Source organism: Musa acuminata, chromosome BXJ2-4 (assembly GCF_036884655.1).
Source record: "Musa acuminata AAA Group cultivar baxijiao chromosome BXJ2-4, Cavendish_Baxijiao_AAA, whole genome shotgun sequence".
Taxonomy (NCBI): Eukaryota; Viridiplantae; Streptophyta; class Magnoliopsida; order Zingiberales; family Musaceae; genus Musa; species Musa acuminata.
Genome location: NC_088341.1, coordinates 4916810 through 4934895, shown reverse-complemented (window position 1 = coordinate 4934895; position 18086 = coordinate 4916810). Strand labels below are relative to the sequence as shown.

At 37.1% G+C, this 18086-nt stretch overlaps 3 protein-coding genes across 7 annotated transcripts; 2 read left to right on the top strand and 1 right to left on the bottom strand.

Moving 5' to 3' along the window:
* Positions 1-1809: 1809 nt before the first annotated feature.
* Positions 1810-7797, bottom strand: LOC135609630 (uncharacterized). The gene is made up of 9 exons (XM_065103080.1): positions 7458-7797; positions 6696-6742; positions 6513-6615; positions 5397-5483; positions 4648-4731; positions 3792-3845; positions 2361-2441; positions 2109-2154; positions 1810-2016 (listed from the first exon to the last, which is right to left on the bottom strand). Exons 1-9 carry the CDS (start codon positions 7740-7742, stop codon positions 1964-1966), a joined length of 840 nt encoding a protein of 279 aa, XP_064959152.1. The 5' UTR covers positions 7743-7797; the 3' UTR covers positions 1810-1963.
* Positions 7798-7936: 139 nt separating this feature from the next.
* Positions 7937-9784, top strand: LOC135609629 (pentatricopeptide repeat-containing protein At1g08070, chloroplastic-like). Its single transcript, XM_065103079.1, has one exon. The coding sequence runs from the start codon at positions 8051-8053 to the stop codon at positions 9746-9748; it is 1698 nt and encodes a 565-aa protein (XP_064959151.1). The 5' UTR covers positions 7937-8050; the 3' UTR covers positions 9749-9784.
* A 3263-nt stretch (positions 9785-13047) lies between these two features.
* LOC135609628 (transcription initiation factor IIE subunit beta-like) lies at positions 13048-18012 on the top strand. 5 transcript variants are annotated; one of them, XM_065103077.1, is made up of 6 exons: positions 13048-13635; positions 13770-13879; positions 15145-15399; positions 16025-16156; positions 16909-17025; positions 17465-18012. In XM_065103077.1, the coding sequence occupies exons 3-6, from the start codon at positions 15145-15147 to the stop codon at positions 17807-17809; spliced, it is 849 nt and encodes a 282-aa protein (XP_064959149.1). In that variant the 5' UTR covers positions 13048-13635; positions 13770-13879; the 3' UTR covers positions 17810-18012. The 5 variants fall into 5 exon arrangements, with proteins under 5 accessions (XP_064959149.1, XP_064959148.1, XP_064959146.1 ...); XM_065103074.1 differs by having other exon boundaries at positions 13049-13635; positions 13770-13893; XM_065103076.1 differs by lacking the exon at positions 13770-13879.
* The last annotated feature ends 74 nt before the right edge of the window (positions 18013-18086 follow it).

Here is an 18086-nt window from a genome sequence, read left to right as displayed (position 1 = left end):
CTGACATCAGCTATAGAAACAAAAGTATTATATGAAGGATGATATGGGCTACTAGAGTCATACAGTCAACAACATGTAGAGCCAATGCATCTCGTTCATGTTGATGTATTTATTATATTTGATTGCATAATAATTTTAATGAAACTTGGTGACCAAGTTTTATGCACGTCACATATATTTATGACTTCTACGTTGCCCAATCTTCCATTTGACCCGTCTTTTACGTGAAGCATAAGTAAAAATAAGTCACCCTTCTTTCTTTCTTAATAGAAGATTAAGGACTCGATCTTCCTCGTAAATCGTGCGTTTGTTGATCATCATGGTGTGTGATGCTCTTTAATAGCATGTTTGGGTTTTCTTTTTTTTATTGATTTGTATAATTATGAATGAATATAAGAATCATAATATGGAAATAAATAAATGGATAATTTTTCTGAAACATATTCACATTTTCTATTTTACGTAGAAAATATTCAACTGGCAATTCGAATAATTCATTTTCTATTCTGCCTTACATCAGTTTATTATTGAATGTATGCAGTATATTTTTAGACCAAATCATATATATATATATATATGAATGTAAATGTTAGGAAGCTAAGAAATAACATATACAATAAATTTATATTATTGACATGATAATATTGAAGTGGATGTATGAACTATGAAGTTACAAGAAAAATAATATAATTTTGATAAAAGATTAATTAAGAGAAAATTACTTAAGATGATATAAAAATATTCTTAAAACTATAATATAATTAGCATTAGCCATCTGAGGAGAGAGAAAAATATCTTTGGGAAAACTGTCAATAATGATTTTAAATATCTAAGCTTCTCTAGCATTCAAAGTCAACTGACCACGAAGTGTCAACGCCAGATCCCCATGGGCGCTAGCCTTTGTTTTCGAATAAACTAATACATGAGAGAGCACGCAGGTCTGCGAGTTTGGTCGTCGTCTTCTTCCACGGGCAACAACAAAGGAGTGGTCAAAATGTCACATATTCTAGCAACTCGAATGCAGCTTGTTTTGGAACGTCCAATTGTAGTGTGGTACACTCGACAAATTTTGGATGTCGTATCTGCCATAAGATTTCTCCAGCGTTGACTTCAGATGAAAAAGACCGAGATCTGGCTAGCATTGAGTGGTGCGTCGGTAGAAATTTCTCGTATTTTAAGAACAGAGAATTATTGCATTCCGGATAAGAAAAAAAAATGAAATTAAATAATCTTAGTATCCAAATCCTAAGACTATAAGATTCATGATAACATCTTCATCCAGACAACTTTAGTTAACTTAAGAACTCCTGTATATTAAACGCTCTCCCAACTACTCATCAATGCGAATTTTGTGTGCTAATTTTGTGCATGTTGTGCATCGTATGGTACACACTCAAATATATATATATATATATATATATATATATATATATATATATATATATATGTGCAGCACATTCCTTGCAAATATCCTTAGAGATCTCAGACACAAGAAGCACATAGATGTAGCCCAAAATGATGGCCCATGAGGCAGCAAAGCTACTTCGGAAAAGGATTTGGAAAGCCACTGAAGTGTAACAAATAAATTTATATCCTATCAATAATTTATTAGTTTGCTGACCCGATCAATGCCTGCTAACAACAAATCACCATATACAGCAGCAGATGATTAGAGCAATGCAACAATTCATATACAAGTATACATGTTATCTGAACTTTGAGAATCATGGCAGTGAGTAGTGGTGTTTACTGCCGTGGTCAACATACGTTTGTTCTTCAAGATGATGATATGGTAAATAGAAGCAAAAATGAAAAAGAGAAAACAAAGGAAGAGATGGTTTCTCTGCTCAACTGAAATTTTCAGCACTGAATCTGTTGCGTGTAATTGGATTAGGATGAGAAATTTACATTGGCATTATCCTGTAAAAGATTTAAGGAAACACTATATTTGTGAATTTGGTTCTTAAGTTGTCTGCGAAATAAGGCGAACTTCATAAAGATCAGCTTCTCCTTTCCCTGCAATCCAACAATATTTAGTCAAAAACACTTGAATAATAACTTAAAGCTTATAATTTCAATGCGTAAACTAAAAGGCAGAAGAAAATCACCAATTTCTGCAATGATTCCTGGTCCAAAGAACGACGTGAATTTTGCCTGAAGGATTGTGAATGTTAAAGTCAGTATGCAGTTTTCTCTAACAACTACATGGTGATCAACTTATCTGGTGAAACAGAGGCTACAATTTCCAGGTCAATAGCATGTATAGGACGCAGCTTTAGCTAAAGACAGTGGTAGAATCTCTGCTTTTGATTCTAGGTCACCTTTAATAAATAATAATCGAAATGAAAAAGGTGATGTACCTGTCTCTGTTCAAAATCAGACAACTTCAAAGCTTTTGCTTCAAACACGAGAACCAAGCAGTACTTTCCATCTTCAGTGACCTAAAAGGAGAACATAATTAAGCCACTGCAGGATTATGTCCATCAACAATGAATAAAAGTGCCCACAAACTAGAAAACCTATTCTCAATGCTTGTTCAATATAGGAGATATCAAATCTAATGAACCAGGACAATAATCACAAAAATACATGGTTAAGGAGTCGATCAAAGGTCTTATATAAATGTGAAAATCTAAATCATCTGACTTTGTTAGTCATAAATATGACCCATGTATATCCTGATCCACTCGAGTAAAAATATATATAGGACAATTTGAATCTAATACAACAGTCTAGTGCGGCTGTTTAAATTTGACCACAAATTCAGATCTGGTTTCCAAATATGAACAGGAAATATTGGGCTATCCCCACGAGTTTTACTAACTGTATCATAAGTGTGATGTACACGAAGCAAGTTGGCCAACGAATCACAATGATACATGTCTTCAGTTTAGTATTCACATTACAAATTCTCAATAGGAAGTACACAAGTTTAGGGGGTTCTAAAGAAATCTATATCATAAAAATATCTGTGGGAGGCCATGGACTACGTTTCTTTACATACACAAACTTCAAATTCCTATACAATTCATCCGACCTTCAGCTCAAATTTCAACTGAATCTTTGCAGATCTGGGCTTGCAACCATGAATTATTTGTCCTTGTTCTTCTGCCAAAGATATCTGGATAATCAAACAATAAAACATATCCTATCCACTGGATTCACATTGCACTTGTAAGATTACAAGTATTGAAGATCTGAGAATATTGGTGACACAGCCCTATGGTCGAACTGGGTTCAACACTCTCTGGTTGAGCATTTAAAAGTATTGCAACTGCAGAATCTATAAGGGGCTTCTGCCAATTTTATTCTTACAAGTGCACTCCGTTTGCTTGGCAACAACTACTTCAGCTAACTGGAACTTGAAATCTTCTAGTTTGGCAACTCCTCTTCTAATTTGCCCTTCCACGTTTCCAATTTTGAGTTGCCTCCATTTTATCTTTTTCCTCTCTTCTACTATGGACAGTCTAGACCTGCTTGATTTCAATTTCTCAATAAATAAATATGATGGGCTTTTTTTTTCTAACTTTCTCTAAAAAAGTAAAACAGCTTGTATAAGGACATTGAAAATTTATAATGTCTGAATACTAGTATAAACTTCCATGCTCATATTTTTTCCTAGGTCACAACAAAATCAAACTAAATCTCCCGATTGAGCACACTAATGCATTCTCATAGTTGCAATAACAATAAGATTATGTAATTGCAACATGTCATTAGATTCCATAAAATTAAGAAGCACATTCTCATAATGGACAATGGAACTTTGCTTAGATGTGGTAACAACATACTTCTTCACGTATAGTCTGTAAGGTTGGTGCACTACGCCGTGGGATCCCACCACCCTATATAAATCAATGAACAAAAAATGTCAGCTAACAATTAGCAAATTGGAAAAGTAGGAATCCACAATGAATATCACTAATAAAAAGTCATTGATCCTCATAATAAGCATAACAACCTATATTTGACTCAATATAGCTAGAAGACTGCATAAATTGGATAATGATGATGGCAAAATATGATGATGATAACTGTTTATTGGCAAGACAAATTTTAGAAGTAGATAAAATATGAGAATGTGTACCATTACTTTGTAGTTTGTATCATTACTTTAGAAGCAAATAATGTTGATTCCTACATCTTAAACAAAGGTCAAGAAACAATCACCATCTACAGATAAACTATGATGCAGAGGAAGGTGCCACTGACTAATTACAATATAGAAGCACTGAAATTTGGGGTGAAGTGAGAGATACTAAATTGGCAAAATGACATACAGCAGTTAGGAAGGGTAACTTTCCATTTTCGATTGATAAAAAGACAAAAACAACACATGAAATCTTTACACTTGAGCAGACATATTTGCTTATAAATGCACAGAAAAACTGTGAATGGAGTTCTGAACTAGAGTAGTAATTGTCAGAAAATCCAAGTTACCCTGATACATTTAGGAACATAGGCATTTTTTTTCCCACAACTTTCACTATTTTATAGTAAATTCACTTATAAAAGTATACTTTCCTTCAAAATATTGCAAACGCTCCATACAGTGAACCAAAAAGAAGCATATATCTTGTCTAAGGAATAAAAAGAATGGAACCCAAACTAAAATGCATCAGATTGTTGATTAGTCAGAGGGACTACCTGGCCATATTGGAAAATCCGTTTCAATGCCTCGTCCAAGTGTTGCTCATCACCATAACGATATCGTGTAACATCACTCCTTACCTAAAGAGCTAAGTAGGTGCTAGTCAAATGAGGCTCTACATAGCAAGCTTCTCACTATATATAAAGATACTTCTCAAGATGCATCAAGACAAAAGAAATCTTCCTAAGCAATCAGACATTTGATCACAATTGTATTAAACCACAAAATCATAACCCATCAAGATTGAATATCAAATCTCAGGTGTCCAAAAACTTGATTCCTATGAAAAAAGGCTTAAGAACTGTGCTTAAAAATTAAGATATAGTCCTTGTGTGCTCCATATCAAACCTGATCCTACAGTAACATGATGATTGAGAGGGATCAACAATTTAATAAGGAAAGATGCATGAAGTCCTTGTGCCTATCCAATCTCTTTTTTCTGCCTAATTTCTCTTTTCCTTTTTCTTGTATCCATAAATAATTTTCTTTTCTTATGCTCTTTAAGATAAAAGACATATTCATGTTCTGACATTCCAGAATATATTTACTTCTAAATAATCCATATGCTTTTTTACACTTGAGTTAGGATCCTATAGATCAATCCCCTTTAATGTTATCATGGAACATGATGCATTTCCTTCTAAGAACAATGGAAAAAACAGAAAAAAAATAGTTTTAATGTTCATAATATCCTTAGTTTGAATCAACTTGAGCCAAAAAACCTACAACAGCTTTAAAACTTCACCTGCTTAAGAATAGGAGTAGCACATCTTTCCCTCAGAACCTCTGCATCAGAGTAAGTTATGCATGGCACCGGTTTGAGCTCTGCATACTGCATGTATGCCACATCAATTAATAGAAAATTTTAAAAGGTAAAATTTTCTTTTCAAAGAATCTATGACTTGCCTAAATAGTCATGAAATGAACAAATATATTCTTCTGTTGTAAATTCTGCAGAATGAGTTACTCATTGGACTTCTAGAATTTTATGTATATTGCTTGGTAACCATGGAGAAAGGGCTTAGATGCAACATCTACAAATTTAGCATGATCTAATGCACAAAAAATTAGTATGAGCTAAGCAAATATTGACTTTAGGAATGTTATCCACTTAAAATTCAGTCATAATGTTCAGAACTAGACAAGAAACCTGTAAGTTCATCAAGGAGGAATTTAACTCTCATGACATTTAATGAGATTAAAGCTCCCAGCTAAAGCATGGTTAGGACTATGGTTTAAATTTAAAACATAAGCCAGGTTCTTATGGAGGTTGGACCAAGTACTCGTAGTGGACCAGGCAACACAGTAATGCTCAGTATGCTTCCATTTTTTAAATTTTTATCTTTAGTGATACCAAATATTATAGGTTTATATACCACCAGGTATTTAAATACCATACTAGTTTGACAGATTATTGAAACCAGTATTGGACTCATATTTAACCCTGAAAGCACCAGAATTTGGTCTTAGCACCTAAAACTTGGAATTTTCAGCTAAAAGGGAATTTTCTAACTCCAAGCTCTCTATAACACAAAGAAATATGACTCCTAAACATTTATTATGCGTGTTGGTTGGTTGCACCAAATGACAGTACTTTAATTTAAATTGAACTAGATATGGTTCCTTTTATTCACTTTTACTTCTTTTTGTATGAGACAATTATTATGACCAAGATTGCAGAATGAACTCAGCAATTAGTGCTGAGACTGAGAGTATTGCCTGCAAATTTGTATAAATGACTGAGTCAAAGTGTCAAACTAATATAATATCAACATATAGAGGAAATCATTTATATCACTAATAATAATCATTATCTTTTGCATTCACAAAGATACCAAGCTTTCCCAAAGAAGTTACTTGCCTTCAAAGCCATACCAATAATTGCAAGAGGAAATCCATATGTAAGCATTAGAGCAGACCACTCAGACCCAGGCAGAATACTGAAATATGCACAAAATCCATATCTAGGAACAAAAAAACCACTCGGTTATGGACATCAAAATGCTGGTTTGGTCATCTATGTATGTACAGTGCATGAACTTACGAGAGAAGACTGCCACCCACTGCTAAACCAATAACACCAAATGAAACCTGTAACATGATAAGAAAGTTATGTCAAACATCAAAGTTGTACAACTACTAAGCCGTACAACTTTCTGGACTAAATATATATGAATTAATATACAATGAATTGAGCTCAAGCACCCCTAACTTTTAACTGAGCTTGACAGATGATAGTCTTCAGTGTAACTAAGCTTGAGTGGAGCTAAATTCAGCCCTATAACCCAACTTTTCAACCGATCCGAATCTATTAATTTCTATCAAATATATTTTCTCATATACATCCACAGAGAATTTGCAATTTTCACACACTATGTTTCAGTATATACAGAATGCATAGAAAAAATAAACTGTACTTTCAGTATACGTATACATATATGCTAAAACAAACTTCTTTTCAGACTATTGTAGCCAAAATAATTAATCTAGGTTATGTTATACTTGATATGAAGTTCATCAAAAATAATTATGCAGTTCATCTTCAGATTCTTAACATTTAACTAGATTTAATCAAGAACGGAACTAATCCAAGATGAATCTGGACAAAATAAAGCAAATCGTCACATTGTATGAACAGTCCAGAGTGGTCTATGACGCCCAACTCTAAAGCTATTAAAAGAAGGCCCTAGATCCCTTTAATTATCATATATGCCTCACCCCAACCTACCCCATCTCTACGGCGCATCGTGGACACAAGCAAAACAATAATCTCTTTGGTGCGAAAGAAGCGAATAAAGGAGGAAACCTTGGCGACTGAGAACTCGTTGTCCGGGACGACAGTTTTGGCGGAAGAGGAGGAGGGCTGGGTGGAGTCCACGGCGCTCGCGACGAGTAGGAGCCTAGCGCGTCGGAGTCGCGGGGTGGGGAGCGGCGGACCGGGGACGAGGACTCGTCCCGCGGGCGACCGCCGCCAGTCAGATGAAAGGAGCCGCGATGAGGCGCGCGGGGACGGTGTGATGACCACCTCGCGGGCGCGGCGGAGGCGAGGTAGCGAGCAAGTCGCTGCCGCTGCTGCGCCTGCGATCGACATGGTGTGGCTTTCGAGCTCCGCTCTCTTGTTTCGTTGATATATCCGTTGCGAAAAAGAAACAGAAAAAAGCAGCGGTTGTTGCAGGACGAGCAAAACATGTGGTGGTGGTGGCGATGGTTCGCGTTACCTGTGACTCGGGTGTGGCCCATGTCGTGTCTATGGACTGGGTTGACGATCTGCGTCGAAACCGCTTGAAGATCCGTAAAGATAGCTGATTAACAGCTTTAAGTTCTGTGCCAATGTTACACCACAACACCGGTGCGATTTCGTTGCTTCACCAGTGACTTCACGGTCCTCGTCATCAGTTGATGAGGGCTAATCGCAGCCGTCAGGAGTTACTACCAAAATTGCCTTATCACCCACTCAAAGACATCAAGGCCGTCAAATGCGACCTCTTCTCTGGATACGACCTCAGCCGCATGATCGACGCGCCCCTGCGGCACACCACCCGCTCGCTCGTGCGGCTCATCAAATCCATCGCCACCGACACCACCTTCGCTGCACCTTCGGCCCTCCGCGCGGCACAACAGCTCCACTCGCACGTCCGCAAGGTCGGACTCCTCTCCAATGAATTCATCTCCAGCGCTCTTATATCCGTCTGCTCTGCCATCGGCTTCGTCGTCATCGCGCGTCAGCTGTTCGATGAAATACCTGATGCAGGCCTCGTCGCTCGGACGGCCATGGTCCGGGCCTACGTCACTGTCCACCAGCCTGCCGAAGCGTTGCAGCTATTCCGAGCTACGGTCTTGTCCGGCCTGTCCCCAGATCCTATTGCTCTGGCGACCGCGATATCCGCATGCTGCCAATTGGGCAGCTTGTCTATGGTAAAGATGATTCACGGATATATTATCGGTAGTGGGATTGTGATCGATCCGTTTGTCAGCACTCAGTTGATTAAGGCTTATGGCAACCACGGTAAGTTAGATATCTGTCGGCATCTGTTTGATGAAATGCCTGTTAAAACTCTCGTCACTTGGAATACCATCATACATCAGTGTTTGAAGCATGGAGCGATTGAACTGGCACGTGGAATATTTGCCGAGATGCCCGAGAGGGATGTGGTTTCATGGAACACGTTGATGTCAGGGTGTTCTCAAGTGGGTAGGTGCAGAGAGGCGTTTGCATTGTTCCATGAGATGGAACTTTCTAGCGAGAAGCCTAACAAGCTCACCCTGTACATTGTTCTGTCCGCCTGTGCTAGCATGGGTGCCCTGGACACTGGTATGTGGCTCCATGCCTATTTAGGAAGAAGTGGTTTGAACTCTGATGGATCTTTGGATCACTGCCTAATTGATATGTATGCCAAGTGCGGGAGCATCGAAAAGGCTCTTCAAGTCTTTGAAGGTGCCCGAGTTAGAAGCTTGTATTCATGGACTTCGATAATCTGTGGGCTTGCTATGCATGGGCAAGCTGACCATGCCCTCCATTTGTTTTTCCAGATGCTAGAAGTAGGAATTCAACCAGATGATGTGACTTTGGTTGGTGTTCTAAGCGCATGTGCTCATGGAGGACTAGTAGATCAAGGATATAGATTCTTTTCTTTTATGGAGGAAATGTATGGCCTAGAACCTAAGATTGAGCACTATGGTTGTATGATCGATCTTTTAGGTCGTGTAGGCAGATTAAAAGAAGCATACAATATGATATCGAGGATGCCTATGAGACCCAATGCAGTTTTGTGGGGGACTATGCTAAGTGCTTGCAAGGTTCACAAAAATGTGGAGCTAGGTAAAGTTGCAGCAATGGAATTGATTGAGCTGGACCCATGTGATCCATGGCCCCGATTGATGCTCTCAAAAATATATGCAGAAGTTAGTGATTGGGGTAGCTTTATGAAACTGAGGAAGGAGATGAATGCTGTGGGGTTGAGGAAAACACCAGGTTGTAGTTCTATTGAGGTGAATGGGGAAGTTCATGAATTTCTTGCAGGGGATAGTTTGCATTCACAAATCGAAGAGATTATTGTATTATTGGAAAACATCGAAGCTCAAATGCAGGTTACTTGATGCTCGATTATATAAATTACATAGATTTCTCCCTAACCGACGGACATAGATTGTTTTGTTCAATAGAAATTTTATGGAAGAGCTTCTTATTAACTGGAAGTTTAAGTAGCTCCCCTGTTGTGTTTTCATGACAGCACAAGCAGCTTTACAATGAAACAGTGACCTAGTTCAGAGTAAGTGGAGAGAAATACCTTGAGAAACAGCTGTTGGAGCTGGCTATCTTCAAGGGAGCATGCTTATCAAGTTTCTATAATCTGAAATTTGAAAGAGTACTATTAAGAATAGAGAGAGCATTTTAAATATTGGAATATAAATATCCAACAAACCAAGAAATAAGTTCCACCTGAAAGGTAATGGATCACTAAATTCCAGTTGACACCACCCAGGAAGACGGAAAGAATCACAGCACACTGTTTTGTTGAGTATTTGAGTTCCTTTTTTGAACCATCTAAATTAATTATCTCCTTGACAACCTTGTAATTGAGGTATACAATCTTGCCTAATGTGAACAGATTAGTTTATGTCTGCTTCTGTTGTTCAAAATATTCAGTTATTGTTTTTAGATATCTGTTCAGTTATTGTTGAGACATAATATTTTGTTATATCTGTTCAGCTATTGATCATCTGAAAGAACATAATGATGGAACATGTATGGCACCTTTAACTACAAGTGTTCATTTCTAAACAAGAAACTAATATTCAGTCTTTTTTAATCTGTTTTAGGTTAAGTCTTATGTAGAGAGGGGCAAGATTGCCTTGGCAATATATGATCATAGAGATTGTAATTTTTAAATAGAAGTTGATGATAACAGTTTTATTGAGCAAAGCAACTCTGGACAATAAATGATTATATGTTTTAGCCTCAAAGAAGTGGCAGTAACAAATGAATAATGTGGCATGTATAGAAGTAGGAGCTCATAGAGGCACCATATGTGCACTTGATTGGTGCTGTATTAGCCAAGGGTAGTGCATCAATCCGACATTTTTGCCACAGTGTCAATGTGACATAGCCATAGCATATTAAGGATATCTTTGTAAATTTTGTGCATACAAGTAGCATTGTATGTACAAAATTTGAGTGTTGGAGCAAATGCCAAGTGGGGACGAAGCATCACTTATTAAAACAAGTTGGTAAAGTCAGGTTGGATCGAACTATTAGTTAATAAGCATGGTTTTCTTATTTTCTAATATAATTATAATGATAGCTTGACCCTTTTATTGTGTTAACAAATGTACATGGTGAGAAACTATTAGCTATAGGGTTCACTGATGATAGCTCTATGTTTCTCTAAGGTAGAGGTCCGTATCTAGAGTAAAATTTCAGCTCAGAGAAATTAATCTTTCTGAACTAGTTTTACATCAAAAGTAAATATGAAATTGCCATGCCTTTGCCATATGCAAATAGTGAAAGGTAATTCATGGTCTTTTTTCTTATTTTGAATTTTGAATAAACAAATCAAGTGTACATTGTTATGCCTTTAATTGCAGAAGTGATCATATTCGAAGGATAGAAAACAAGAAAACAGCAGTCCTGCCAAGGACAGTTGTCTTCTCCTGATTAAGACATTAAACTCAGTTGAACCTTTCAAATCTCGTTTGTTTTGTGATTCAGGACCCTTTGAAAACTAGTTCTTGTTATGATTCATCTCCTGGGAAGTAGCTAGTGATAGCAGTAATATCCACTCCATAGACTGAATGCAGAATTCATACTTAAGCACAATGGTTTTTTTTTTGCCTGTGCAATAATCTGTTACGACTGAGTTCTCCAAGTGGTCTAGTTATGATGTACATGATCTCGAATAGAAAATCCTGATTGGGAATTCTTTGTCTGGTCATTTGTAATAGTGCTGCTTGGAATTAATATACTTCAGTAGGAATGTTGCTTGGTAATTTCGAATAGTAATCTTCAGTTCTTGTTAGGCAAGAGTTGCATGATTGACAATCACCCAGTTATTCCTGATTTCATGGAAAACCAACAATATAGAAAATCTTGTTTCTAATCTTCATTTTTTGCCAGATTGAATTCATCACATTGTTTCTAATCAAAGCAAGTGGAATTTTGTAAATGTGGTACTCTAGTGCTTGCTCTGAAGATTCCCAGAAAGGTTCTTAGGATTCCTTAGTGCAAATATAATATTTTGTTACCCTTTTGAATCAGTTACTTTGCTCTGGTAAAATCCGAACAACTTAATAAACACAAGTTTTTATTTGGTGTCTTCCTTGCTTTTTTCGATGATTACAATTCCTCTCGTTTTTATTTTAATAGAGAAGGAAATGATTGTATATCGTCATTGACACAAAATGGTAAAAATACAAAGAAGCACGTCATAGGCGTCTTCAACAATAATAACTTTCTCTTTTTCAAAACAAAACAGGTTGTATTTATTGCAAAATCCAATATAAAGTTGAATGTGAACTTTCTTGTGCATTTTACATAAAAGATAATTACCATTGGGACTTTATCTAATAATGTTCCCTTAATTCATTTTTATCTAAGGATTTTTTTTTTGTCACTTTTGATCAAAATATCTTTATGTCTCACTTCTTCTCTCTCATCAGTTGTCTCTTTCCTCTACGCTCCCTTTCTCCTCCCTCTTCACTCACCCTTCCTCGTGACGGATTGAGAGAGAGGAGAGGAGCTTCTCGCTTGTCGTTCCCTGTGATGGGCAAAGAGAAAGGAGAGGAAGAAATCGATAGGGAAGGGTGGTGGTGATGACGATCGAGGGAGAGAGGTTGAGACGAAGAAGCATCTTTATCAAAATAATAAAAAAAATCCCTAAATAAAAATTAATTAGGAGGATATCATTCAAGAAAAGCTTAATAGTAAAAAAAATTAGATGAATTGCTCAACTTTCTTCTAGTCAAAAATTTAAAATAATTCATGAAATAAAAGGAATATTAAAATAAATAGATTTTATTGATAAAAAAATAATTTTAATATCTCATGAAAATAAAATAAATATTAAAAATTATTTTTTTTATTTCATGGTAACTTACAACCATGATCAAAAAAATGTATTGGAACAATTAGATCTTTCTCTACGGAACAAATTATAAAAACGGAACTACAACTTCTTATATATATAAAAAATCTAGATCATATATATAAATAATCTAGATCATTTTCATACTGATCCAGCGTGCATTACGTGATGTCATGTGTTATGTTTTTCGTAATATAACTAACGATATCATAATAAATAAAAGTATTTATTTTATTTTTTATATTTATAATGATGATGTAAATTTTTTTAATACGGGTTTAATGTAATTAGCCCGTTATTTGATAATCGCATTCGTCATATTTCAGCAACCGAGACCCCCCACATCGAGGCCGGCCCTTTCTGCGTTCCGCTGCTTCGCCGTGGATAACGAGAACAGCCCCGGCGGTGCATCGCGGTGGCCATCGGCTGCGGGATCCGGGAGCGTGCCGACGCGGAGGAAGATCTCCGCCTTTACCTCGCAGAGATCTCTCTCCCTACGCCGTAAGACCCAACTGATCTTTGCTACAGCCACGGAAGATTCTGCAAGGGCATAGGGTTTCTTCCACCACCGACGCCTGCTTTGTCCCCACCCTCCCTCTCGCTTTCTCCAGTGCCGATCCTCGGCCCGTAGCCACGCCCTCCCTGACGCTGAACGGCCCTCCCTAAATCGATCAGGACGAAGAGAGTAGTGGCGGCGAATATCCGTTCCATGCTTTGAGATTGGAGAAAACCACGTGTCCTCTTACCGATAACCTCTTTATTACGAATGGCCCATGTATAGTTTTGATCCCTAAACACCTATTTTGTTCCCCTCTTCCCCCAATTGGATTTCAATTGCTCCTTCTCCCCTTCCTGGAGACCACTTGCGTCCCTGATTCATCAGGTTCAAATCGTTCACGAACCGTAAGCTTTTCCCCTCTTTTGGCCAACTTTCCTCTTCCTTGATCGTGGATTCTGACCTTTGATGGGTCTGTTGGTTTACGACTCCTGTTTTGTGAATTAAGTCGATCTATCTTTCTTCCTCTTTTGATCTCTAGGTTATCGGGAACAATAATCGTTCCTGAACAAGCCTATAATTTTGTTATATGTATCGGTTTTATCGTCCCAGGCGGTGGTGATCACATGTAGGGGATTATACGGTTGCGTGGTGAGTCAAGAAGGGTATGCTTCTCAAGTTCCACATGCTGTACTTGGTCTCTGTTGCATCTCCATGTCCCTTGATCATTGCAGTGAGATACAATAGGAATTTGTTTTCATATCCTATCATCTTGGCTGGTGTAAACCATAATTTCTAGAAACAGATTCTTATCTTGGTTGAGATATTTATTCTGGATCACAATATCTCTGCCATATCAAAGACACTGACTATATCTTGTTCGTGTTGATCAACCAACAAGCAATTTTTTTTTCAGATGATCATCATTAACAATAATTTCTAGTTTCATCTCTCTGTAGATTCTCAAAGTTGTCTTTCACTGTTTTGCATGTGTGTCTTATAGAGTTTTTCTTGGAATTAATTTTTAGTTCTCTACCTTCTGTCACATTATAGAGATTCACTTGTTTCATTTCTCTATGGTTCATTTTAATTTAAAGAATAACATGTCAGTATCACTCATGTCAAGATGTCCAGTCTTAAATTGCCATTTAGCTTGATCATTGTTGGTTTCTGCATGTTGACTCAATTTATGTAGCCAGACAAACAAGTTGTGATACAAACTGCAATATTCATGAACTAGTACAAAGAAATGCTACACTTCACCTATCCACTTTTATGTAAGTGTTGATTGCATATTAAATAACTTCAACCTTGAAGTTTGGATCTCTGGGTATCCTTCCTGAAGCTCAATTATTGATGATGATCTGTTTTGTCTTCATTAAGTCACATGTTTAACAATAGTTAGATGGCGACCCTTTACACAAATTACTTTCAAAACTCTATTACTAAAAGGTCGAGATTTGCGTTCCTTGTTAGTTCTAAGCCATCCTTTTGCTGTATATGTTCTCTCATCCACATGCAGTGAAATTAACAGCATCACACATTTTTAAGCTGCAACCTCTGAGTAATCCTGATGGGTCTGGTGGACTTATTATCTAATTTTATAGAGGCCTTAGCATAAAACACTACAATAATGATACGTCTTCTTCTGATCATCTTGAAGCCTTCTCCCATTGGTGGTGGGTTTGGCTATGGATCACAACTCAAAATCCCTAAGGCTCTACTGATGATTGACTTCTAAGATTTAAATGTATTTATTCTTGGAAGACTTGCGAATCAATCAAATATGATTTAAACCCACATATTCAAAACTTGTCATGGCAAATTTGTTTGGATGCTTTGAATTAGAAGTTCTTTTATGCAATAATCACATAGTTCAGTTAGTGTTTCATTCGTGATTTTTGGTCATTTCTCAGATGTCACTTCAGGAAAGCCTCAATAGATTTAAGCAACAACAGGAGAAATGCCAGTCAACTCTCAGCAGTATAGCAGCTCGAGCTGCACCTTCGAAGGCTGCTCAGCCATACAAAGCAACACCTTCATCAGCTCCTCCAAAAGTTATAGCATCAGTGAAGTTCTCAAATGATACAGAAAGGCTGCAACACATTAATGCAATTAGAAAGTCTCCTGTCGGTGCACAGCTTAAACGTGTTATTGACCTACTTTTTGAGGTATGATATTTTATTTCTATGAAGGTGGTAATTTACAAGTGTTGCCTCTTGAAATTTATGATTATTCCTACTTTTTTTCTAGTAGTGTCCAAACATCTAATTTTGTATGACTTTTATGTTTTGTTAGTTTTTCAAGGCACTCTAATAGAAAATTATCAGGCTTGGTCATCATTGAAGAATTCTCATGTTACAAACCTTGTTGTGAAGAAAAGTTGACATATTAGGTCGATCATATGATCAACTGCTGACACTCATAAGGCCTCCATTACAGAAAGGAGTTAGCTGCTGATCCAATCATAATTAGTTGTGGAATATATTTATGCAACAAATGGCTTAAACAAAAACAATATGTGCAGTTCATTATGTGCAAACACATAGGAAAAAAAAAAAATAAACAAGATGATTGCCTGGAAAGTTCATATTTTATAACTTGCTGCTTTTGTAAACAAATCAGAACCAAGAAACCCCTAAATTATTTTATGAGCAGGTTGGTAAGGCTGTTCTTTTGCCTTTTAACTATCACGAGGTTGGGTTCGTAAAGAATACTTTGCTATGGAACATTGCATTATGGAACATTTTACACTCTTGGTCTGTGCTAATCTATGCCTCATTCCACCTTTTGCAGACAAGACAAGCATTCACACCAGAAGACATAAATGAAGCATGCTACGTTGATGTAAATTCTAATAAGGCCCTGTTTGATAGTTTGAAGAAAAACACTAAAGTGAAGTACGATGGGAAGCGCTTCTCCTACAAGGTATAAATCTTTTCTGTAAAAGGATCTCACATTTTGAAACCTTCTGCATCTCTTTAGAATGTGCTTCATGTACTTTTGATACTCTGCATGCATTCTTCTGGACTTATGTCCAATAGTCTACAGTTTGTTTAAAGATTCTTCAAGTTGATGAGGGCACCATCTCAGATAAATTACTGATCAAACAATTTGTTTCAAGATTCCTAATTTTAACAATGTTTTGCATTTTTATTTTGGTTTTACAGTGAAGCTATGAGGTCTACGTAGCCATCATTACATATTCAGATATTTATGTGATGTTAAATATTTTTAACTCGATTATGGATATCTATATGGCTTAACGAACAACATAATAAGCTGGAGTTTAATATAGCAGACCTACGGTCAACCCAATAGATGTTTAGATTAAACATGTGTTTTAGGTGAAATACGCTTTTCTTTATGGGAATATGGTAAGAAGATATGTCCATGTCAGGATGCTCCGGTGTCTGATACTTATCTGTGATTTATAATGATACTTTGAAATTGAATGATTTAGGTATTGACTTTTCATTGTACCAGACATGCATTTTCCATTTTGTTACCTCACCTGTATATGTGAACGGAATATAGGTTGTTATCTAGAATCTTGGAAAACAATGATATGCACCAGGATTGAGCCAGTTGCTTCCTTGTGCTTTTATGTTTACAAGCTTCTGAGCACTACACTTTTTTTATGGAGGTTCGTGAAGTAATGTGTTTTGGTTCTTGGGCAGTCCAAGTATGATATAAAGGGAAAAGATCAACTGCTTTCACTGGTAAGAAAGTACCCAGAGGGGCTACAAGTTGTGGAGGTCAAAGATTCATATCCATCTGTTTTGGAAGACTTGCAGGTACGGTACTAAATTTTAGTTATTTGACCTGCACATATTTTGGTTTTGCCTCAACCATTAACCTTGATAAGTTGTTTTTAGTGTTATGGCACACGTTCTTGTAGTTTGTTGCCTGATATTTTTTTATTATGTTTTACTATTGTTAGGTTTAACTTTCTGAAATTGAGTAATTCGGTCTCAGATACTGGTTTTCTTCGGAACTTTCTTATCTAAAACCTATAGAGATCAAGACGATGAATATGGTTTTGTTCTTTGATCAAAGGGTGGCAAGTGCTTTTTGGTTCGGAGTAACTTTTGTATGATACACGAATTTTACATGTCATGGAAATAGTGACGCTCATTGTAGTGTTGCTTTGTTTATCAGATATGGATGGCGACAAATCAATTTCATGACATTTTTCTTCCTGTGAATAAAGCCATATTGCTTGTTCACTTGCAGGCTTTGAAGGCGGCTGGCCAGGTCTGGCTATTGTCCAACATGGACTCTCAGGAGGACATTGTCTACCCAAATGACCCTAAGGTGATGATCAAAGTGGATGATGATTTAAAGCAACTCTTCCGTGGAATCGAGTTGCCAAGGGACATGGTCGACATCGAAAAGGAGCTTCAGAAGAACGGCATGAAACCCGCCACCAACACCGCAAAGAGGCGGGCGATGGCGCAAGTTCATGGTGTCACCTCCAAGCCCAAACCGAAGAAGAAACGTGAAATCACCAGGAGGACCAAGCTGACCAACGCCCATCTTCCGGAGCTCTTTCAGAACCTGAACGTTCCGGATTCTTGATGCGGATCTGGACCTCTCTAACTATTTCAAAGGCGGTAATGCTTGAATTACTTTATTGTCTAATAGATGCATGCAATAATTACCATAGAATCTATTTGCGTTTATGATTGGATGTATTTTTCATTGCGGAGATATGTTTGGATACTGGTCTTTTATATTGCTTCGATAGATGATGAAGAAACCATGTCTACCGTTCCATTGAATACCTTCCTTTTCCAAATGAAATCCCTGGTGTGAATCTTCCCCATGCAATAATTAATACTTTCATGGTGTGAGT